Source organism: Poecile atricapillus, chromosome 2, assembly GCF_030490865.1.
Source record: "Poecile atricapillus isolate bPoeAtr1 chromosome 2, bPoeAtr1.hap1, whole genome shotgun sequence".
Lineage (NCBI taxonomy): Eukaryota > Metazoa > Chordata > Aves > Passeriformes > Paridae > Poecile > Poecile atricapillus.
In genome coordinates this window covers 41,397,381-41,422,373 of record NC_081250.1, presented here as the reverse complement: position 1 = coordinate 41,422,373, position 24,993 = coordinate 41,397,381, and the positions used below count along the sequence as shown (strand labels likewise).

The window sequence follows — 24,993 nt, the reverse complement described above, 5'->3', positions numbered from 1 at the left end:
CTACTCTGTGTATATCCTGGGAGCCACAGGACTTCCCCCAAACTCGTAATAGCAAAAGGCCATAATGCAAAAGGCAGAAACACAAAAACACACCACATGATAGGAAAAAATCAGAAGAGACTGGGGCAACACCAGTGTGTTCAGACTCTGAAGTACCAGGAGAATTTGTCCCTTAAGGGAGTCTAGAAGGTTCTACAAAATAAACAATCCATCATATTATTGATAGAGACCAAAACCTTTGAAGCCCTTCCATCCAATCTAGTTTGGAAGGATTTTTTGGCTTCATTCCTGGGGACCAGCTTAACCCTTGGTGCCTGAGCAAGATGCACCTTGATTTGACAATTGTTCACCCTCCATGTCCATTCTGGTTTTTGCTGACCTCTATCTTCTGAGACAACTAATTGGATTCTGTGTTAGTATTGATGATGCTGGATATAGTGACAGTGAGACACACAAGAAACTGGACACAGACTTTCAGATGTATCTTAGGTTGACCATTAACTCACTGTTAGAGAAATTGTGTCAAATCCTGTAAGAAACAATATCCTGAAAATAAGCCAATCTTTTATTTTTATTTTTTTTTTTAATGTTTGCTTGTTTTTCTGTTAGACATTTCTGCAGGGTGAGGGAGAAGGAGCTCATTATAGACTAGCACAGGACTCTTTTAAGCTTGTTTTCCTATGTTGTCACTCTATGCATTTGTCTTATTTTTCTCTGTTGTTGTCTATAGTAGCATGGATCAGATGGAAAAAACTGTCCTTTCCTATACATTTTTTATAAATTAAACTCTTTCAGGTGGGACTGCTGTCAAACTAGGTTAACTTTCAGAGTCTCTATCATACAAATGTCTGTTAAAATTCCCCTTTGGGGTTTCAAGGCCACTAAGGGCCATATGCTTCTAGCCTTTAAACAAAAGAGAAGAAAGTAGAGCTATTGACATTGTAAACAAGAAATCAAGTGAAAGCTTCAGCACATTCTTTACACCAAGAGGTTTTATATTGCACTCTGGAGCAGGACTCAGAGAAGAGGAGATTGTGAAAGAGACATTAGTAGTTATGCTGTCCTTAGACAGAAAATGGCACTGCAGCACACAAATCACAAGGCAGTTCCCAAACAGACAAACTCAGCTCTTGAGTTGCAAACCTTTGAAAAGTCTCATGCATAGTTCCCAACAGGTGGGAAATATTGGGTTTATAATGACTCAATATACCAAAAGTTCCCTATTCCTTTTAGTGCTGACAAGAATCTGGGAACTTCCTGAATGGAGATCTGTTATTTATCATTTTGCTGCAGCATATTTATTGAATAGATTTTTTTCTTGGACTGGTAAGGGAGAAATACTAATTAACTCTCTCCATTTTTGATAGCTTGCTTAATTATGAAACTAATTAGTGGCTAATTTTTATTATTGTGAGGATGAGAATACTGGAAAAAACCTTAGAGTAACAAAATTATAAATATGGGCTTTTCCTAATGATTCTGGACTGGGTCAATCATTTAGGTATTTCTTCCAACAAACTTATACACGTTTTGGAAAGGAAAAGAGAGTACTCCTGGGGATATTTATCTTATTAAACCAGTTCTTAAAATTAGCTTCTGAGAAAAGGAGAGCAATAAAGCATGCAAGATACTCAGGGCTGGGATTGTCAAGTGAAAAGTCCTGTTTGCTGTCAACAGAGGTTTTTCTTGAAAAGTCTAATGGCACAGTTACTGCATCCATTTTAGTACTAAGAATACTAAGGAATATGTTTGATATCTGTAAAGAAACCAAGGCATCCAGAATGGAACAAAAGCCCATATTGTCACTGCCCCTGTAAATGAACTGAGTTACAAGAGGCTAGGATTAAAGAGTATATTCATGCATTTACAGAGAGGGGTCAAAAATAGTAGCAGTATTGTCTTATGATGGCCAAACACTGTAATAAAAAGCAAATGGCCTTAAGAGTCATCTTGGAAAAGTGGAAGTAATCTTAGATACCTAATTTTGCTACAGTAATTCAATTTATATTAGAGAGCTATACTGTTTATTGAGAAGTTCTGAACAATAGAGATTGACCTTTGAAGTGAAATCAAATATCTTCACGATTAAGAAGAATCATCTGTGTCAATATATGTAGCTCTATTTTAAAAGGCAATGTGCTGGTTTAATCTTCTAGTGATTTAACACTTTTAAATACCAGTAGTAGGAGAATCTGTTTCAGTGGTTTTGCTGGTTTTTCTGTGTCTGAGTTGCTACACTGACACTAGAAGTGTATCTAGACAAACCTTTCAAAATATGCTGCTTATGTGCAGGATGCAACACAGAGGATGTAAAATTACATATTTTGGTTTTAAGCTGCACTTTGAATTAAATGTTTGGGGACGATTATGATTCAGAAGGGAATGCAACTGGGTTTAATGTTTTATAGTTGGTTGTGGAGTATATAATTTAATGGTGTCTTTCTCTCTAAATGTGTTATATACTTCTCTGTACTGCTTTATGTAAGTAGGTACTGAAAGAATACATTAAAATGATGCATTTTCTCTTTATTTAATTCTTATCAGTATGTGTGTTCATACATCTTGGCTTATATATTTGTCAGATATTCCCTGTAGTTCAGTTTATGTGTAAAATATTACCAGGGTCTTTTCTAAAACAAGGTGGAAGTTCATTTTACTTTATTTCCATTTCACTGCTGACAAGCCTTGTATTTTGTGACTCGGCTCCATTCCTTCTGATGTGCTTGTAGAGTAAGTCTTTGTATTCTTTATTTTGTCAAGTACACAAGACTGTGCAGTGTTGTCATCTCTACTATTTTTAGTACAGCTGGTTGAGTGAGCAGTCCCAGTTGGCATTTCTTTACCTGTGCAATCCAGAGAGAGTCCAAGAGAAAAGATGTCTTGGCAAAGAATGCAACTAAAATTTGAATGGATGATGTCTCAGGAGAAAATCAGTTCTAAATTATTCAATTGGAAAAATATTATTGGGAATAATGATTTCTCTTTCTTGCCTGAGCAACACCAGCACATTGCATGAAGGAATCTACATAACTGAAAGATCCAGGATTTTAAAACAGTACCCTCATGTTGCAATTGTTGGTGTTCAGCTAAGTTTTTTATCTGTTTTTCTCCCAAAATTTTCTCAAAACCACTGTGTGAATTGCTGTTCTCAGGAGACCGATTCACACAATCCTAATGTCTAATAGTCCTCCAAAAGCATTTGATGGTGAAAGGAATAGCAGTGCACAGGCTCCAGTTCAGTCCTTCAGCTGTGTCTTTGCCAAATTGAAAATGTATTTGAAAACAGTGGAAACAACTTTTTTCCAAATTTTTTCTATTTTCTCATATTTACACACTCCCATTTCTATGTAGAAACTCCAGTTTCTTTTTTATTTATATAATGATCATATTACAAAAGGTCTTTAAAGGTATCCATGTCAGAAGGATAGAATCCAGGAATAAAGTTGGGCTATACTCATTAAGTACCACATCTTGTATCAGTGCCTTCCTCGGATAAACCTGTCCTAGGTTTGCCTTGGCTCCATCAGCAGAAACATCTGCCACTTTTCATGGTGTTTTCTTTGGAAAAAGTGGTCTCCTGAGTCCTTGAGAAGCAGGAAGAGGGATTATAGTGTTTCAGCCACAAGAATTTGGCTTTTCTAATTAAGGGCTGGGACTTGCACTTCTTTTATGCCCTGTCATAATTTAAATTCACTGTCTCGTTCCTGAGCTCAAAGTATGACATGTGCTCCATGTGCAGGGATGCAGGAGATGGGAGTTCAGATCCAGGACCTCTCAGGAGTATAGTAGTTAACTTTCAGCAACACATTGGTGTTGCTTTGACCTTCCTGTCCCCTATACTGGCTGCATGCAAGGCTCTTTTCTTTAATATAACAAAGAGGACTTTTAAAGTTATGTAAGAGCTTAGAATACTAAGAGGAGTGAGCTGCTTAGCATAATTCTTGGCCTGAGAGGTGCTTTTATTTATTGTTTATCTCCTCTGATCTCAGAAAAGATGCTTTGTCACCAACTAACCTTTTTCTTTGCTAGAAAAAGGCTGTTGGAGAAATAATAACAAAAAAAAAATTAAAAAAATAGATGATTTGCACAGTGTCCAGCTTCCAGTCATCTCTTTCCTGGTCTTAAGCTTGACTTTGCAAGGTCAGCTTGTTGCATATGCTGGCTATTTGCACCAGGGATACAGCTCAGTGTTGTAAAAGCTGTGTGAGAACCAGATGCAGCAGGACAGACTTGAATTGCAGTTGAACATTGTGTCCACTGGAAAAAAGTGGTGACTTTCCCTTCTGCATGGGGATTTAGATATCAGAACCACTTTTAATTATCACAATTACAGTGATTGGTGTGGCTGTGCATTTTAACAAAGTGTATACTCTAACCAAAAGAAGCCACTGAAATACTTAACTTCTGCCTGTGCTAGTGTGAGAAAGCAGATATTGGCCAAGAGCGCCTTCTGGTTTCACACAGCTAATACTATGCTGAAGTTATGCCTTTCCCTAGTGCTGCTCCATTTCTCCTAGAAGACTGAAAAGTAGTAAGCCACTTAACTGAAACCAGCTCTCTAATCTACATGCTGAATTTACATTATCTAAAACATGCTACCATTAAAAAATCCCTTTGTTCTGGGTGTGGGATGGTGACAGCTGTTTGCTTCTTGTCTCTTCCTAGTCTTTGTATCCCAGCCATGACATCAACTGTTATAATCCCTGCATGCAGCAATTTCATTTTACCTCAGATTTCTTTATCCATAACAGGTGTTCACACAAAGAGAAGAAATTGTGCTCATTGCAGTGAAATTGTCGAAGGTCAAATCAGGTTTGAAGATGGCTCAAAGAAGCATATTTTGTCCTCAAACACAGTTTCATGCTGCTTGGTGTACATTGTTTGTACACAGAATTCTACATTTTCCACGGAAGTGAGCACTGGGAGTAATTTCATTTGCAGAGCCCACAGGCTAGTTTTTTGCTAAATAACATTGCTCAGTGTGGTTCTGAAATTGCCTGCTGCTTTGCATCCTTTTTAAATGTTATGTGGTCCGTGACTCTTGTTTTGCAACAGGAAAGAATTTGTGTAAAATCTGTCTTGAATTGATATAAACTTCATTCTTTCCTGAAGTTTACAGAGGTGGGAAGTTGAAGCATTAACCCTCCTTTGCATGGTTACATGCCCTGGAAGACGGTGGAGATGTCTTTCACTTACAGTCTGGTGTCTCCCTCTGCTTCCAAGTGGTTCCACACAATGAGCTGCACTGGGTGGAGTGCTAGACAAAGGACATAAATCTTGATTCTAGAAACGATACTCATGCCTTTTATTTCATGGCTTGCTAATGTGAAAATTATGGCCTTTGATGCAAAGCTATTTCAGGGTGGCACGTACGTAGCCTGCTCAAAATTTCGCAGTTTTATTTTCTTTGGAAAAACACAAAGGATTACTTGTTTTTAGGTGTGTAATAAACATATAAGATACTTTATGTGAAAAACTAGGTATATTGGGTTTTCTTAAGATTCTTGACACTTCAAAACACCAAAATGGAGAATTTACCCATTCTCTGCTTCATCACGTCTTCTCTTGTGCCCCTCAGTTTATTGTCTCAGGAAAATTTAGGAAAGGAAACATTGTGGGAGAATCTAATTATGGTGTAGCTGACTGAGGAGAGAAACCCTGTCTGTTTACTAATTTCGTCTTCAACTTTTATAATATTCCTATATGGCTTTTGTCTCCTAACTTCCAAGATAGCCTAAGGACTGATCTGAGATCTGTTCAGCCAGCCCACATCACCGTTTGCTACCTTCCTGTGCAAGGCAGCACTCCAGCTGCAGCAGCGTGTGCCTCCAAGTGGGCCAGGAGCCAAATACCCAGCCTTGAGCAAGGGTCTGCAGCTTGCCTTGAGCATTGTGTTAATTTTGGTACTTCTTTAGAAATATCTAACCTTGCTAATTTAGAGATAACCTGTACATGCCCACACTAGCTGCAGTGACCACGGTAGAGTAATATCTACTGTTTGTCTATTTTTTTTTCTATCCCTCTCTGTGATTCTCTTGCCTTAGAATAGGTGAAGATTCTTGACTTAAATATAGCAAGACAAAAGCTATGTGCATGTCTTTATATTTTTGTTTATTAAAATAAATCAAATAAAGACACATAATGAGGGTGAAAACACCTTGCATTTTTGCCATTTTCCCCCTAAACTTTTCTGTCTAGAACACAACAAAATAGCCAAATATAGATTATATATGTATGAAAAGATTTTGGTAATATTGTAAACCATAGCAATGAACCTTGTCTAGACTTCTTCTTTGTATTCAATCACATCTTGAGATGTCATTAGGGTCTTGGATTTTAAATATCCTCATTTTCATTGCAAGTTTTGAACATGATTCCATTATTGTGCCTGTTCCCTCTTCGTCTGATTCAAATGGCAAACAGAAGCCTTGCTCTAATTGGCTGCTTGTCCTATTTTTAATTTACAGGAGCAATTTAATCCTTCTGAATTACAGAAGGGGCAAGCAACTCCATAAACTTGAGTAATGAGATTTCTTAAGTGTTATTTCACCATGAGGATATTTCCTAGAACACACATCTTTTCCAGAAAAATAGTTGATTAAAACATAATGGGTGAAACAGTATGCTGATTCTCTTGAGAATCTTGAGAGGTTGCTCCTCCTATGAGATTTTAAATTCTTTCACCTCCCACCAAAATCAGCATTAGCGAAGGGTTATGACATGACCTGGTTTGCCAGCATTGGTTAAAGGACAATATACAAGACATAGCAGTTATTCAAAAATAGCATTACAATTTTGAGATCAGGCACATTAGGCAGTCTACTGTATAATAATGCGTGGTACATGGGTGCTTTTATTAAACATGGGAATAATTACAGTTAGATCTGTAATTCTCATTATTGACTTGAACAAACAACAGTCATTGGAAAGGTTATAAACAGACCTATTTGGATTACCCTATTTTTTTCTTTTTTCCCCAAGAAAATACAGATGCAATTTAACAAATTTAAATATACAGCATGGGTGTCTAAGCTGGGTCTAAGAAACCACAAAAGACTTGCCAGTAAGTGGAATAAGTGTCCATTTGAGTAGCAATTGGGGATAAACCTAGCAGCACGAGGTTGCCACAGGCCTGAGCTGGATGTCCAGCCCAGGCCTGCAGTGGAATGCTGAGAAGCCCTTCCAGTGCCTCTGACTCTTTTAGGCTGCTGTTTCCTGCTCATCTTGCCCCTGGCACCACCAGCAGTACTGAGTCCTGGTATTTGTCATGTCCTTGCCCTGCCTCCTAATGATCCAGGAGATTTTGCTGTTTGTGAACTGCTCTCCGTCTTTTCATCCACCAAGTCACATATATATATATATATATATATATATATATATATATATATATGTATGTATATATGTATATATGTATATATGTATATATGTATATATGTATATATGTATATATGTATATATGTATATATGTATATATGTATATATATATGTGACCTCTGGGCAGGTGTAGATGTGCTGTCCAAAAAAATATGTGGCATATGTGTGTCTCAAGGGGAGTGATGTTTGTTCACCTCTGATTTGCAAAATATCATCCCCAGAAAGTGCCCTGTACTGCAGCTTAGATTCAGTATTCACAAATTCCTGCTGGCTTTGTTGTCTTTGCTGATGCCTTGAGGGACCAAACCTTGGCAGCTGATGTTTTGTTGCTTTGATGTTCTGAACAATGTGTTTAGCCAGCCATCTAATACCATATTGTTCCTTTGAAGACATCAGATGCTGCAACTTGAGAATCTAACTACTTCTTCACTTCACTGTGTGGAATGATCAGTCTTCACCTTTGGTTGGCCTCCACCAGCACAGCAACATTATTCCTCTAGGCTTCACAAAGGTAATGAATGCCCTTCAGCTCCTTAATGCTTTTTCTTCCCTGTCTCAGTTACCTGCACCAGACTACTAATCTTTGAGTTCCGTAGGTGATGTTGACACCAATGGAGGTGACCATGACACTTCAGTTATTAAAGCCCCAGGATCTGGATCTGATTTTCACAAGCTCAGGGATCCTGTAGCAATTTTTTTTTCTTCATTTGTAGCTATCAATTATTTTTTATTCTAAAAATGGAGCCCACAGCTTCTTCCGGGGACGAGACAGAGGAAGAGCTGAAACCCTAATTTATACACCTTCCAGGTTAGACTTGTAGAGTAAGCACTAATTTTAGAAGCTTCAATCTTTAAGACCATCTAAGGGCCCTGGTATTTTTCTAAATAATTTGTAAAAGTCAGGACCAATCACATGGTATTAGAGTCTGCATACCAGTATTAGATATTACAAAATCTTTGAGCCTCTTTTGGATAAAATTAAGTTTTTTGTTTGGAAAGCACCCTTGTTCTGAATTTCAGAGTAGTGGATTTGAAAAAAAAGTTACATCTTATCTCCAAAATGAACTTTCCCTCTTCAACACAATTCTTTCTTCCTTCAGTAAAGAATTAATTGTTATTCTAATCTACTGTGTTAACTATTTGTTTACAGCATTGGGGTTCTGCATAGTTTAGAGTAGGTTCCTGGCTTGTTGAAAAGGTTTTGTGCTCAGAGAATAAGCTTCAGGCAGGGGGACAGGTAACAAGATCAGAAAGGCCACTGAGACCTTTCAGCTTTGTAATATCAGCAAGTGTATGTTGTAACTTTGCCATATCAGCTTGGTAAGCAGCAGAGAGAAGATGCAAGTTCCCATCCTGGAAAATACAACAATTTAAGAAGAATGTTAATTCATTAATATTTTAATCCAGTTCTCAATAGTTTATGTGCAACACAATTCAGTTGTGTGGTCCTGACTGCTTTCAGAGATGTAGGCATTACTCATGTCAAACCTTTTAGTCCTCACTGCATACCACAGCTCATTATGGGGGATCACAGCTTCAGGTGAGGTAACTTGATTCATTTATGCACAAACTGGGCAATAAATTAATAAATATTTAAAACTGATGTATATTTACCAGTGTAATATTGCATATTGAATTAGTTGTCTGGTTTGCCTGCCAGCATTTCAAAGTTCGTTTTTAATTATCACGTTACCTAAGTCTGATGGCCAGTGTTTTTAATGGATTCATACTGCTGCCCTTTCCTTCAGCTTCTCCTTAAGCTCTTCTGAGCTCCTTTTTGACACAAATGAATTGAAATCTTGTCAGCTAGTGCACTGACGAATGAAAACAGACAACTAATGTTGATTGTCTTTTGGTATTTCATATGCTGCTTGCCAAGAAAGTCTTATGTAGTGCGATCATTTAAAATCCTACACACTCAGGGTAGTCATTTTTTCAGACTGATTGCAGTCAGTTGACAAAGAATATTGTCTTGAGCAGATGCTCACCAGTAGCCAGCCCTTCTTATAATTACTTAGCATAAGAAGAAAAAAATTAAATAAGACACAGAGGACCATTTAGTCATATGGTCTGACCTCTGTATCCTGTGTCATTAAATTTCACACATGTACAAGCAGTGAGAACAGTAGCAGTAGCCTGCATTTGGCTAAAACCTGTCTTCCAGAACAGCATCTTGTCCTGGTTGAGGGATATAAAACCATTAAAAATTTATTGGTTCCTTTATTAGCTGCTCCAGTGATATGTTGTCACCTTAAAAAGAAAAAAATTGTGCTTCATTTGAATTTGTCTGACTTCTGGCTCCTTGTTATGCCATTCTCCACTAGATTAAAGAGCCCTTCAGAATACAGTATTTTTTTTTTCTGCATCAAGGTACTTATATGCTGCAATCAAGTCAATCTTTTTGATACGATAAACAGATTGTGCTCTTTACATCTCACTTAGCAGCATTTTTCTTCAACTCTCAAATCACATTTTCAGCTCTTAATCTGCCCCCTCTACTATTTTTCAACTATTTAAAAAAAAAAAAAAAAACATGGGCAGGAACACAGTATGCAAGATTGGTATCATCAGTGATATATCCAGAGAGAAAACTATGTTCCCTATTTTCTACTCCCTTGATGCAGGTTAATCCTTCCTTTTAGCAACATCACAGTCAGTGTTTGGGAGAGTTGGTGACTACAGCCCCTAAATTGCTTCCAGTGGGTGCCATCACCCACTCAGTACACAACACCTACAATCCTTCAAGCTTATTACAGGGATTTAGCTATAGTAGATGTAGTTTGTTTTACAAGATCCAGTTTGCCACTCAGTTCAGACTACTTCACTTGGTTGCTTGGTACCTTTCCCATTTTTCTCCTCTTGGGGTCATTTTCAGAGAAACATGCCCATACAAAGAAGGTTCCTTTACATTTTGATGCTTTTTGTCATCACTCATTTAGGCAAGGCCTAGTCAATTCAACACCTGCTTGAATGATATCAAGGGGTACCACATTTTCTTTCAGACTTAAAATCTGAACCATCAGTTCCAAACAAGTGTGACTTAACAAGCAATCTAATTGAAGAATGAATTTAGAGAAGTTTCATTAGACCTGGTCTTCCTAAAACAGACTGGAATTATTTCTGTTAATTACTTTGAAATATTTTAAAATTAAATGTTTCTCCCTTTAGTATTTAGGGTGCCAGGGTTGGCCTGTATTTTCTTCTCATTGCACTTGCTCATTTTTTGACTACTGGTATAAGATTAACACCCCTTCAGAATTTCACAAATCATGATTGTTATTTTTCTTTATTACTAGCAGGTCGGAGCAGTTCTTCATAATCCCCTTGAGATACATCTAATTGTTTCTTTTGTAGCACAGAAGTACTTATAGAACATTTATATTTTACACATCAGCACAAAACCATTTAGGAACTACATTTATTACATGGGCCAGCATCATCACTGGGTTTTCTTTTTGTTTCTAACATGCTTTAAAAGTCCTGTTTGTCTTTAGCTATCACAACGGTGGATATTTTTTCTTGCCTATTAAATTATTGATTTCTTATATTGTAACTTGCAATTTATAGCAACTGTAATTTTTATAATTTCTCTTTGTTTTCCATTTGCTTTCTGACTGCCACCTTTGGGGTTTTACAATAAAGTTACTGCTCTCTCTGATTGTGTAGTGGTTCAGATTAGTGTCCATTAAATAGAGGCTTTATGAGAGCCCCTCTTTTGATGTTCACACTAAATATGTTTTTCCTTGTCAGCTGTCCCTACTGTTTTTCTCAGTTTGGGGAAATTAGCTCTTTGAAGCAGCAGAAATGCATAGTTTTGATTGGGGCTGTCTCTCATTTACCCATGATGAATACAGCCAGACCACAATTGCTTGTTCCCAGGCAACCACAAACTCTTAATTTAGTGATACCAATCCTTTTTATCTATCAAAATGAGGTTCAAATACTTATCTTTTGCGATGTAGGATATCTATTGGGCTACAAAATTACCTTTTCCAATTGTACAAGTTATTAATGGCTTGGTAGAATCTGCTGTTATGCTACAAAAGGGCCACACTTGCTTCCCTGCAAATAAGAAAAATTAAGATACTACTGTGAATAGATATTTAATTCACATGCAAATATTTCACCACTTCCAAACACCTCTGTCAAATTTTAATCAGAATCGAATTTAAAGGAAGTAATAAAATTTTGGGGACACTGGTAGTTAAGTTTTGGATACTTCCAAAACTTTCTGTGACAACAGCACACAAAAACAAAGTTTGTTTAGCTTTTCCTTTTAAAAGGTAGTGATTAGGAGGAAATTTATTTTAAGAGGCTGTAATTCGGAGGAAATCGGGGGATGAAGATTAAGAAAACCTATGTTGTGCTGAACGGGGCAGGTGTCCTGGAATGAACTGGAACAGGGATGCCAGCCACAACTCATCCAGAGCCCTTAAAACTTGTTCTGTTCAGTCTGGAGAAGTAGAATGAAAGTCACTGCAGTCTGCAGCTTACTCATGGGGGAAAGCAGAGGGGCAAGCACTGATCTCGTCTCTGTGGTGACAGTGACAGGACCCGAGGGAATGGCCTGAGGTTGTGTCAGGGGTGGTTTAGGTTGGATATTAGAAAAAGGTTCTTCACCCAGCAGGTGGTCAGGCACTGGAACAGGATCCCCGGGGAAGTGGTCACAGCACCTGACGGTTCAAGAAGCGTTTGGACAGTGCTCCTGGGCTCATGGCGTGATCCTTGGGGGTGTCTTGTGCAGGGGTAAGGGTTGGACTTGATGATCCTTGTGGATGCTTCCAGCTCAGAATTTTCTGTGATTCTGTGAAAGGTGCCCCGGCGGTAGCTGCGAGGCACCGGGTCAGGCTTTTCATACACGAAACAAGGGCGTTATCACAAGCAGCGACTGCCACAATCCCTGCATTTGGCAACGAAGGCAGCCCCGGGCTCTCGCTGCCAGCCGTGCCCGTCGCTGGCGGTGCCGGGCTGCCCTACCCCGCGGGAGGGGCGGCTGCCCGGCGGTGTCGAGGGTATTGATAGCGGCCCGGGCGATGCCGAGGGTATTTATAGCGGCCCGGGCGATGCCGAGGGTATTTATAGCTGCTCGGGCGATGCCGAGGGTATTTATAGCTGCCCGGCGGTGCCGAGGGTATTGATAGCGGCGCGGAGGCTGCGGCAGCGGCCAGGGCGCAGCGGGAGCGGTCCCCGGTGCCAGCGCGACGCCGAGATGGAGGGTAAAGGCAGGGGACACAGCCGCCTTGTCCCGCCTCTGTCCCCGCTCCGGCCGGGCTGCGGGCGGGGGGGCTCGGACAAGGCTGGCAGGAGGGAAGCGGCTCGCTCTGTCCCCCGCTCGGGGCTTTCAGCGCTTCCCTCGCCTTCCGGGGGCTCCCGCAGCCTCCCCATCTCGGGTATCCCCGGGCTCGGCGAGGAGAGGGGCCTCGGGGCAAGGGGAAAGAGGCAGGGGCGGTTCGCAGGTGTGGGATCTCCCCGTAACCTCCTTCTGTTACAGCACAGCAGTAGCACAGCCGGGATGGCTTAATAAGGTACAGACTTTGCAACAGTTGTCATAAAAACAGAGCAGTGTTTTTGGTTGAAATAAGTGGTCTTTAAAGAGGGCTGCCTTTAATATAAATGTTTAATTTTTTTCATCAGGCACCAGAGTAATGGTGATATATAGCAATATAGTGATTTGCATTGGAGCAAAAGGTCTCAGTAAGAGAGAAATTAATCCTGTTTTTTAAAGATGTTATCAAGTTCTTTATCCTCATGGAGAGGAAGGACTTGCATCGTTGATGAAAAGTGAAAGTTGACCATATGTTTATGAAAGCTGGGACTGTGGATGAACTATGAGCTGCCAGAGGAGCTTAGAAAATGGAGAAATAAAATTTGCAAGGTTAAGAAATGAGGAAGTCCTTAGTGTTGTGAATGGAAGCTGATTGCTGAGTCAGAAAATAGTAAAAGTGTTTGCAGATGGCTCTCTCCCTCTCCCGCAGGATCAATATCCTTGATAACAATTTCTTCATTTATCTCAAATTGTGACTCTTTTATGAAAACCATCAAAAAAGAACACTAATAAGTTTCTTTTATATTTTACCCTGAACATGGATGAAACAGTAAAAAGCTTTTATTCCCAGCTTGAGAAGTCTCTTCTTACATTTGTGGGTCATCCAAATTATTAGCACTAATTTGGTTAAAAAAAATCTTTGAACAGAACCATATATTTGAAAGGAAACTGCAGAAACTTAATATTTGAAGAGCAGTGGATCCCTTTTTCTTTATTTGATTTAAATTGAATGAACATTGTAAAGTCACATGTCAGTTCTGGTGTGTACTAAATATGTTCTGGTGCCTGTAGTAGTTTCAGGCTGCACTGTAAGGACAGCTGTACTACGTGAGTAGCTGGGGCAGTATTGTAGGAGTGACAGCAGCTCCCAAAGTCATTTGTTTCAGATGCAGCTTATTTTTATATACTCTGCCAAAACAGCAACACAGGTACGCTTACAGCAGTCACTAAGACTGAGATCCTGGTGGTTTAGCTGGGTAGTAGTGTTCTTGCTTAAATATCACCTGTTGTATGCTACCAAAAATCCTAATTTCCTTCCTAATTTCCTTCCAAAACTGTTGGCTTGTGCTTAAACCACAATGTGTCTAATGGTAATGTGATCTCTACCCTTGTTGCTGCAGTTTTCCAGTCTCTCTACCTTATTCATGAGTAGCATCTGTTATTTCTTTGCACTTTCCCTCTCATGAGGGATTCTTTACCGGCACAGACCTCTCTTTCCTTTGTCTTTGGTGATTTGCTGTGTTATCTGCCAGGTTCTACCTGGCCAATGAGCTTCTCTGAAGTGAGATGGTGAATGAAGTTAGGCTACATTGTAGCCTTCTCTATAAGCTCAAGTTATTGTAGAAATTTAGCTCTGTGGTTCTTGAGGTTTTACAACTTTTCTGCCTGCTGAAATATTTATTTTTTTTCGTAAGCAAATGTGAGTCCATTGTTAAACTAGACCTTCTGGGCTGATCAGTGCAGTTTCTCCTTTCAGTACTGATACTATGGGCTCTTATCTTTTAAAGTCCTATTGGAAAGCATCTGGGAGAGAGACTGGAGGCACCTGCCTGTTGCAGCACTAGCATTGTGTTTGCTTTGCACAGCTGGAGCAGCTGTCAAAGTGGAGCGGAGACTTGAATGTGCCGAGTTAACCCTTGCAGTAGCTGCTGTGGTGAGCACAGTGGGAGCTCTGAGGGGTGACACTCTGGGATCTTCTCCTTGTTTTTTGTTTTCGGGTCTTTTTTTTTTTTTTTTTTTTTTTTTCCTTTTCTTTTATAAACCCCCTCAATGTGTCTGAAAGTGACCACTTGAATTTCATCCTGCTGGTTGCTAGTTGAGCCTAATTTCTCTCAGACATCACCATTGTCCATAAGGGAAGCCTTAATGACTATGCAGGCATGGGTAAGATTTTTTTTTCTTATGCTTCCATTCACACAAGAGACAGCAAAATCCCACTAATTAAAGGGGGCCAGGTTGTAAATTCCTACTCCTAGCTGCAGAAAGGGATCTTCACTTCATATATACCTCAGACATTTGGCATCAGGGTAGCTTTCCAAGGTTGATTTGGCGTGGAGAAGGCTCAGAAAATTCCATATTTGGAGAAAAAAATAATAGGTGAGCAGTTTTCTTGTGGGGCATAATACTGAGTGTGTTAAGCAGAGTTTCAAGGAGATTCCTAGCTCATCAACAGAATCAGAGCTGGCAATCACAAGAGGAAGGGAGCAGCCAGCATTTGTGCAATTTGCTGCTTTTTGACTTCTGAATTGCTGGTGACTCAGTGTGTATTTGGTATGAATGGGGAGTTACGTGGTTTTATGCCACCCTCAGACTGGGGAGATGAGCTGGCAAACATTTCGTGTAAGTTGTTGCCATGTTGCCATCTCAAGCAGCTGAAATGTGAAGCGTGGTAAAACACCCTGGAAGTTAGGGAGACTTTAAGGCGCTGGTAATGTGACACTCAGGTTAGTATTTTGGTCTGAGCAGGGGGATAGGATCTCTCCCGTGTCTTAAAATCTGATCTGATAAAAGAGGTACTCAGATCTTTTCTAATATCACTTCATCAGAGGAAGGGAGACATCACTTTGCAAGAAACGAAGCTTGCATCAAATAAAGCCATTCTGTGTGAGTGCATTCATAGTGCTTTAAAATTAATAAGAATTTTCTTGGCAGTTAATGAACATTTAGTGAAGAAGCTTAATTTGACATTTGAGAAGTTCAGTAAATAATTTTTCTTTCTTGATTAAGGCATCTTCTAAACTATCACTTATAGTACCAAGAATTGTCACTTTTTAATGCATTACAAGATCTTGTTGCATACTGATTCAGCTATTATTGCCTATTAAACAGTTTAGATCTTGTGTACCTTAATTTCCCTGCTCTCGACTATTTTAAGCTGCCTGCTTCTTTAAAGATCATTTATATTTACATAAGCATTTATTACGTATTTAAAACAGAAAAAATGGGCACACTGAAGTACATGTCTTCATATTTCTTACTTCCCCTCACTCTGTGGTCCAATTTGAGATATCTTTTTATGCTCATCCCAGATGTTTGCAGAAGCTATCTCTTCAAACTTTGCAAAAATCAGAAGTTAAAATTTCTTATGGCCTTTCTTGCTTTGTCTCATGTCACAAACTGCAGAGGTAGTAGGAGGCACTTTTTGGTAAAGCATTGATAAATCCAGGATACTCAGCAGGACATGGCTAAATGTGGGCCTTGTCCCACCTTTTGTTTTCCCATCTGTGCACCTTATTTTAGCATTACATGTGCAATGAGGGAAAAATAAATTGAAAAGGTAAATTATTATTGCTTTGCAGCGTGTCAGTTGTGTTTTTTTCTGTTGATAATTATTGTCAGGCCTCATCTAAGGGTAATAAATCTGATCCAAAGGTGTGTATTTACATCTCTGTTATCATTTCCTGTGTATATGTGACCTTTATATTTTTATTGGAAAACTTGTCAAGTGTCAGCAAATAGAATTATCTTTCAAAGTAAAAGCCACTGGACCAGAAGCTTTTCAGTACTATGAATGTCGTGGGAAAGGTGGTTCTTAGTTCACAGGTCTACACGGTCTTTTGTCAGCAAAGTAGCAATGACTCTACGAAGTAGTTGGTTAAATCCAGATAATTTGGAAAAGCTTGTGTCTCTAAAGCTTAGCTATCTCTGCCCTTTGTCACATCTCATCTTATGTATGCTGAAAAGCCTTATAAATATGATCTTATCCATTGGCAAATATCAGGGTTTCAGCAAGAAAGATTGTCTTTAAGTGGCTTGGCATCTCTCTGCTGGTTACAGTGCAAGACAGCTTGCAGGGTCTCGTTGAGCTGCTTAAACCAATTTTTTGCAAGCAGCCCTTCTCCATTGTTCAGGGATTATTGAGCCCCCTTTGGGGCCAGTATATCACATCAATAAGCTCTGGCACCAGCCTGAAGGGGAAAGAGCAAGTGACAAATGCTGTATGTACCTGGCATTTGGTTGTAGGGCTAATGCTGAGGTCAAATGACTGATTTAAGTTTTGGCATGGTCCAAACAAAATAAGTATCCATTTTTTTCCTTCCATAAAGGAAAATGGAAGACCTGGGTGCAGTCAGGCTACAGACAGTGTAGTGGTTCTGTTTGAGTGTATTTCAGCTTGCCTTTTCTGAGCCCTAGAGTGCACAGTAGGATCAGATCTGTGCTTCCACCAGCCACCATCCAGACTGATGCTCTAGAAAAGGACTGCTAGTGTCTTCTGCTGGCACCAGCCAGTGCCATACAGCAGCCTGGCCTCTTGCAGCTCAGGAGAGGTTTCCCAAAATTGGTAAACCCATGGCAGGCACAACTTGAAATGGTGTGTCAGAGCCCTGCTGGGTCCCTCATCTGTGTGACCAATCACTGCTGATGTTACCGGCAGAATTATAAGAGCCTGGGCAATGCAACTTGCTGTTTAGAAAGTGCATTGAACTGCTTTAAACTACTTTAACATTGAACTGATAGGCTAATAAATTATGCATATCTATTTAGGAACTAGTTCAGAGAACCTAGTGGGCTGGAAAGTTACATCCTGATTAGCTATGCACTAGCTTCCCCATGTTGGTAAATAAGGGCGTATCTCAAAGTTATGTTGTGGACATGAGTTATTGAATGGCAATTGGAAATCCTTTGTAGGAAGCAGAAAGTATGGAAGTGTTTATGGTATGAAAAAGTGAGAAGAAAAGACTTGTTTTGACTGTAACTTGAATGTGCAGGTAAAACTTCCTAAACTGAAATTTAGACTTATCATCTATTACTACTTTAACTTGCATTGAATCCCATAAAACTCAGTTTTAGTAAATTACTGCCTGCTTAGTTGATTTTTGAAAGACTGGAGTTAAAATTGGTTTTATATTATGATTAAAAATATAGCTCTTGCATGAAATTGCAGCCTGTCAGGAACACTTTTAAAACAAGATGCAGAACTTCCATTTGGAAAAAAAAATCTATTTGTGTTTTTCATTTAATCTTTTTTTTTTTTTCCCACTGGGAACCAGAAAAATCTCAGGGATTCTGTATGTTCTGTGTGGGTCACACTTGGCCTCCTGAAGTTAAATTTGCTATCCCATGCACAGTGTTTTGATTGACTTGAATGTTGCAAATTCAGTTACTTTCTCACTGAAAAAGGAATGTTCATTAGATATTCATCAGCAGCACACAACTTTTAATTAAAATAAAGAGTTTTGTTTCTCAGATACTTTCTACACTGTTAGCAGGTGTTAAGACTTAGAATATGTGAGAAAAAAAAGATCTCACTGGGGTCAGGGAGTTGCAATTTCCATTTCATAGTTGGCATTTGCCATTTCTCAGTTTTGCATCAAGGTGAATTCTGATTCTCCCCAGCCTTTCTTCCTAATTAGAAATGTTACAGCACGAATCATTCCTGCACACACTTGGTTAGGGCATTGCAGAGTTGTTATGAAAAATTAACATCAGTTCCTGAGGACTGGCTGCATAAAAATTTCTGAATCTTATTTTTTAACTTTTACCTGGGTTTTTTTTGGTTGTTTTTGTTTGGTTTTTTTTAGCAAATCCTGCCTAGGACCATACAACATGACATGTGAGCATTCAGCTAGGAAGAGTGCCCCCTCAGAACTCAGGAAATCCCTCTGAAAGCAGGACCTCTGTCCTAGCATGGTCCTTGCATTCCCTGTCAGATACTCATTGCTGCGTCTCCTCTCCTCATTTCATTCTCCCAACCCTTCCTTTAGGAAAGGGAAATTCAGGTGTGGGATGGAGAATAGGACCTATTTGTTGTGCTGCTACTGTTCAGTGCTAGCAGTGTGTTCAATGAGCCTATTCAGGGATTTTGGAGCCCAGACACAAGCACTTTTGTTTTCCTTGGGTCCTTCTCTGTGAAGGTCACATTTGCCTTTTCACAGTCAGAGGATTCCTGTGTGGGGGTGGCTGTTGCAGACCTTCTGAGGGGGAGCACCCAACTTGTTCTCTACCCACATGCCTGGTCCATAAATCTGCAAAACAAGAATATGTAATATAGGGGGAATTGCATACCTACCTACCATACCCATGCCTACTTCTGTTTTTTCATATGGATAGCTTTTCTAGGACAACGAGTAATTTTATATACTGGATTTTAAGAAAACTGCATCTCCTTTACTTGGAGACAGGCCTGTGAAATCAGTTTATGAAGAAACAATGTACTTTTGCTTTAAGACTGGAGGGGCTTTACTTTATTCATATGTACAGAAAGCAGTGATTAAAGAAACAGAAGTGGCTTTAAAGATTATTTATACCAAGGGACTCAAATAGCTGTATAGTGTGGGACAAGCATGTGTTTTAATGCTTTGATACATGATACAGCAGCACAGTAATTTATTAAACATGGTGGAATAGAGTCTTGATGCTTATTTTCTTTTACTGGACACACTAAAAGAAGACACATGACTAGATCATATAGAATGAGAAATTTAATTTCTTTTTTCTGATTGATGCTGGCAATTACTTCTGCATTTGTTACAAAGCATAAATAGGCCTTTGGTCAAAGCCAGGTTTTTGCATTCCCTTGAATAGTCACTGGTGCTAATACAGGATTTGGCTCTGGAATTTGAGCACAACCTACTCTTTCACAAGAACCCCTTTCTGTTTCCTCATTTGCCTTGCAAGCAGTAAATCTTTCTGGTCATGCTACTTTCCCAAATATTGTTAGAAGTACAATGCTTCAGTTTCTTTTTGTAGTGCAAGGATTTAGCAGTCAAATATGGAAACACAGATGAAGCTTTTAAAATATATGGTAGTACTTACATAAAGATATAGAAACATCTGAAAAAATGTTTCTTTTTTTTTTGTACATTATTCCAGCTCCAATTAATTTATGTTTGCTGCTGGGGAAATAATATTGATCATAAAAATGAAATGCTGGTTGGAAATACTTAGGCTTCTGTAATAGAATATTTCTTTCAGGATGAAATATGAGAATTATGTACTTGATTTTGCTGCTGCTGAAGCCAGTGGCTGAATGCCCAATTGCCTTCAACTGGAGCAGAATTGAGTCTTCTCTTCTGCAGAAGGGTATCTTAAACAGTCAGTAATTCTTAATCTCTGTGTTAAAGCACTTCCATTTGTTAAGTTTTTAGTTCTCTTTCAAGCCTGGAGCCATTTGGCTGAAATTGTATTTGATGTATTTTCTGGAAGTCTGTTTTCCAAGTCTGCTTCAGAGTGTGTTTCTGTATTCTCAAATAGAAAAGAACATATTTATTACAGTCACATGTCTAGATGGTTTCCCTGTCATATTTGAAAACAAAGATGCCGTTTCTATGAAGTGGGCTTTCCCACTTCAAAGAAGGTGATGTTCCTTTAGTGCAATCAGGTGTGTTTGAGACATATAAAAGGCCCAAAATTTTTGTAAAATGATGTGAGCATTTGATTAATGATTTTATTTTTTTTATATAAGAGACAACATGTATTGTCAGCATAGTGTGTGTTTCTTAGCTTGGATGCTGAGCTCTGAAAATGTGTTAAAGGCATCTATTTAACTGTGACATAGAAAGTGAACCTGGAATCTTTCTGGAGGTTCACCTCTAAAACATAATAAATTGGTTGTTGGCCTCTTATAAAAAATGTGATAAAAATAAAAAAAAATGTTCTAGAATTTAAGAGGTTTATAATCTACTTAATTTTCCTCTTCAGTGTTTTACTGCAAGTGGAAACACATTAATTTTTTGATAGAGAGGGGTTTGGTCATCTCATAAGAACTGCAGAAGTCAGACAATTACAAGTAGAAGATTAAGTATCATCAGTTGCAGAAAGACCAAGAGGTATGAGAAGAGTGGATGTATCCAGTTATGGCTTCCAAAACTTGAAGACTACCTCAGAAAAATATTTGTGCTTGGGGCTTGATTTAGCACCTGATTGTGAAATAAGTGTTTCTGCTAATTTCATTGGTTTTATGGTATATTCCAGGGAAGAATTTGCAACAAATTCAGATTGAAATTATAAGTGATAACCAAAAAATTATTGAGGACGTGGTAAATAATTGAAAGGAGTATTATTACATGAAAAAAAATATGGGCAAAGTTACGAACATTTTGCTGGAGCTTTAATGCTGTTGCAATGAATGCTGTCTTCATCTCTTCCTTCTAACCTCTCTGCTTTGCCTTTCTTTCATAGACTGTGCTCAAGCTCCAAAACAGATGTGGGGACTAGGTGTAGACCATCACCTATTTCCCAGATCATATCTTCCTCCTCAGGATCCACGAAGCATCCTAGGCAGACAGTAAAACTGTGTGTAGAGGTGAACAGGCCTGCTTCAAACAGGGAGCTGTTAGACCTATGACTCAGTTCCCTGAAGACCTGGTAGAAAAAGTAAAGTTCTGCTTTTGCAGAAAAAAGATCATTGTAAGGTCATGGAAGTACTAGATCTTATCTCTAAGCAAAAGTAACAGGAATAGGGCTAAGGGAGTTAGCAATAGAAACCTTTTTCACAACTCTGCTTCTAGCAGACACCTGGAAGTTTGAAAGAGAACAAAAAACCCCAAACCAATCCACCAAACTACAACAAAAATACCCCAAACAAACAAACAAACAAACAAAAAAAAAATGTTTAAGAGTTAGTGAGTTCTCTTGCTTTGCCCTGTCTACTTTGCTTGTAACCAAAGGAAGTATCAATATCTGTGCTCTGCAATAGATACTAATCTCCCACATAGCTTTTTTTTTTAGATACTGTCTTTTTTGTAGAAACAAAACACCTTTGGTGTACATAAAGATCATAGACTCTCCAGGTGATGTTAGGTTGAAATTCTTTTTTGTGTTTATGTTAAACTCTGAAAATACTTAAGGCAGCTATTTATGCATCAAATAACTGAGTCTCAACACAAAGTTAGTCTCTGTTCTCTCTGCCCAAAGCCCTGGTACCTTCCATTTCCTAATAATACCCAGAGTTTTAAATCTTGTAAAGTTGACCTACTAGCTTGTGTTTCCAGAGATAAACATCTAAGACTTTTTCAAAGCTGCAGTTTCTTCACAGTGCCTCTCCTGTGGTGTGCTGGAAAGTATGATGAGAATTGACATTTTTAATGTCTGTGATTTTCCCTCTTTGCCTGTTGAAGATTTAATACTGTTTGCCTGCTTGGTCTCCATCTGCCCAGTAAGAACATTTATGCCTTTCCTGTAACAATGGGCTGAAGGCTACTCTGTTCAGAAAAATTTATTATGCTGCCCATTTGGATTAAAAATAGAAGTAATTTCAGAAATACAAGGCAGGGGGTCATTTTTGTTGGCAAAGTATTATGAGAAGTGTGAGGTCCCATATCATGTTAGAATTTTATCTTGTTTGTCTTATCTCTCCCGATAAGTCAAAGTGAACTGAATAGCTTCTCTGAGTCACCAGAAAATAAAAGCTCATGGGATTAGTAGGGTTTCTTTCAATCAATGGACCTTGAAGTGATGCACATTTCTAAGCAGTTGTTGTTCTTCTATGTCCTCCTGTGCATGAGGAGCTGTAATAATGATAAGCATGATGAATGTGTCAGACTACAGTGCCTGGCAGTCCTCTGGAAATTCAGCTCCTTATACCTGTGAAAGAGCCACCTGTCTTTTCTACTTTGTAAGTGGAGCAAAAAGTAAAGCAATAAGATAAAGCTGTTTTAGGCATAGAACTTTCTCCATACACCCCAGCCTTGCACCATCCTCACTCTAAATGAAGACAACCCATGGTGGCAGTGTGCTGCCTGGCTTTATAGATCTTAGTTATTCTAAAGCAGGATCAGTGAACAGATACTGCCTGTAACCCAGATAATTTGGCTACCACAGTTACCGCTTCTCCTTTCAGCAAGGTTCTGTTTCAAATATCTATTCCCTTGATATCTCCAAATGTCTCAATTTCATCTTCATCCTCATGCTGATGAAAACCAGAGTCCTGATCTTGCAGTATGAAATCAATACATGAAAGAGATACGTATTTGCTTCTATTGGCCAGTGTCTTACAAGTGTCTTGGATGAGCTCTCAGGGATAGTGTAAAGGAGGAAGTAAAAACGTGTTCACGGAACACATCAGGAGAGTATGTCTCGTGGGTAAATGTGAGGGGGGGGAAAGAGATCATCACTGGATCTCTTTCCAAGGAATAAACAAGATCATCTGCCCAGCAGATTATTGCAATTAGTGTCTGAGGGCACGTAACAGGATAAGGGCAGAAAGAAGTACACAAATGTTACGTCGAAAGGTTTTATTTTCATGGAGTGTGGGTCAGTGAAGCACTCTGCAAAGGATGTGGAAGACCCTGAGCAAGAGGATTGGCTGGTGGGAAGGAGCAGCATAAAGATACAGGAAACAAAGCTGAGAGTTATTTCATGACAAAGTGGGAGCAGAGGGATGGTTTGTGGAGGGAAACATTTTCAGCTAAGAAAAAAGCCCATTATCTTTCTCTGTATTTCTATTTATACAGCTGTAACATGTTCTAAGCCAGAACTCTATTTTCCTCTGTGTTTGGAAGGTCCCTTGCATGCTTTTGTATGTTAGAGAAAGCAGTAGATACAATACAAGTAGGCTATTATTGCCTACAGAATAACAGTCTATGTTTGAAGTAATGTGTTGTGTTTTTTTTTTTTTTTTCTGTAAAGGTTCTTCCACCAAAATCTAGGATTTTTGTACAGATAAAAAGTCTATGTGAGTTTTTTCTTAAGTTGACTAAATCTCCAGAAGTGAAAGAATATTTTTTTAGTTTATTATTTATTTATCCTTGCTTTAATGATGAGTTCTTTCTCTTACAGTTGGTGTTTGCAAGCAGGAGATTCTCCAGAAGAAGAATGCTGTTTTGGTGGATGGGGTCATTCTAAATGGTCCAATAATGGACTCAAAAGCAGGAGAGAAGTTTGTGGAAGAGGCCTGTCAAATTATAATGGAAGAAGTTGTCCAGAAAGCGGATGATGTAACAGAAAAGGTAAAGCCATAGAGAGTTGTTGAGACTTCGTAGGGAAGATGATCAACAATAAATCAATTTTTTATAAGCTGTATTTTATTGCACTCTAAGTAGCCTCAAAATTGCATCTAGTCTGTACTTGGCTTCAAAATAAAATACAGCCTTACAAATTAATAAAGAATGTATTATAAAACCTTCCAATAGCATAATTAGCATACATATCTGCCAAAAAATGATGTTTTTTTTTATCTCAGAGTACAAAGGTCATTTTCTTTGAGATCTCAAATGGCTGTAGTGTTTTTCATGTTTGGAGTGGGGTTGAGTTATTTGTTTGCTCCCAAGGGGTACTGGGAAGGAAGAAAGTGGGTGTGGTACTACCTTGAAAGGGCAATATTAGAAGGTTGCTGTGGGTTCTGCAGAAAGCTGTATGGGAAGAGGTCCTGCAAATAAACCATATTTGCCTTTGGGCATGCACTGCTTGCTCCCACCCCTTGGCAGAAGAGCATCTGAAAGTGCTGTGATTACAAATTCTTAGCTAAGAACTCTGCAGGCCTCTTTCTTCTGCCTTTCAGCATTTCCCACTCTAATGCTTATGGTTGAGTGTTGCCTGAGACGTGATAGAACCAACATCCCATGAGGCCAGTTCACTGGATATATTTTCCTGTGGTGCGCTGCCTTGCCACGGGAAGCTTTGTGAAAGCAGTGCTGAATGGGGTCATTACTTTGTACCTCTATAACCTCTTGCTCCTGGCTAAGCTGTTCACTGATGGTGTCCTCCCTGCTCCCCATCACTAGGTCTGTGAATGGCAAGCCCCTGAAAAGCTTAAGCAGATTCTTGACCTGGAAATGAGGGACACTGGAGAATGTCATCAGAAGATCCTGCAGCTCTGCCGTGATGTTATAAAATACAGCGTCAAAACCAGTAAGAATGGGATTTTAAGCATAGCTGCTCTGCATGCTTAGAGGAGATAATGTTTACAAAGCTCTCTCACCTTTCAGGGAACTGTGAGTGTGAATGTTTGTTTCCCTCCTGCCTATACAAGTGTGCAAACAGTTGTTTGACTGAATTCTGGTCACCACCAGTTTGACTGAAATATGTAAAAATGGAAAACTAATCAAAAAATGATTAACATAATGCCATTTGCATTAATAGTAGATTCTGTCACTTTGAAGTCTTGGGAAAGTCACCTAGACAAATGGTATAGC

General features: G+C 39.0%; 1 protein-coding gene across 4 annotated transcripts in view; it reads left to right on the top strand.

Moving 5' to 3' along the window:
* The first annotated feature begins 12,497 nt into the window (after window positions 1-12,497).
* GADL1 (glutamate decarboxylase like 1) overlaps window positions 12,498-24,993 on the top strand; it is an 83,235-nt gene continuing 70,739 nt past the window's right edge. Inside the window, exons 1-4 of one of the 4 annotated variants that reach the window (XM_058833229.1) lie at window positions 12,516-12,590; window positions 12,866-12,899; window positions 23,639-23,808; window positions 24,583-24,709. In XM_058833229.1, the coding sequence (XP_058689212.1) occupies window positions 23,716-23,808; window positions 24,583-24,709 (220 nt within the window). In that variant the 5' untranslated portion in view covers window positions 12,516-12,590; window positions 12,866-12,899; window positions 23,639-23,715. Of the gene's footprint in view, window positions 12,591-12,865; window positions 12,900-15,476; window positions 15,524-23,638; window positions 23,809-24,582; window positions 24,710-24,993 lie in introns of those variants that run through there. The other 3 variants (XM_058833231.1, XM_058833228.1, XM_058833232.1) reach the window with 3 other exon arrangements.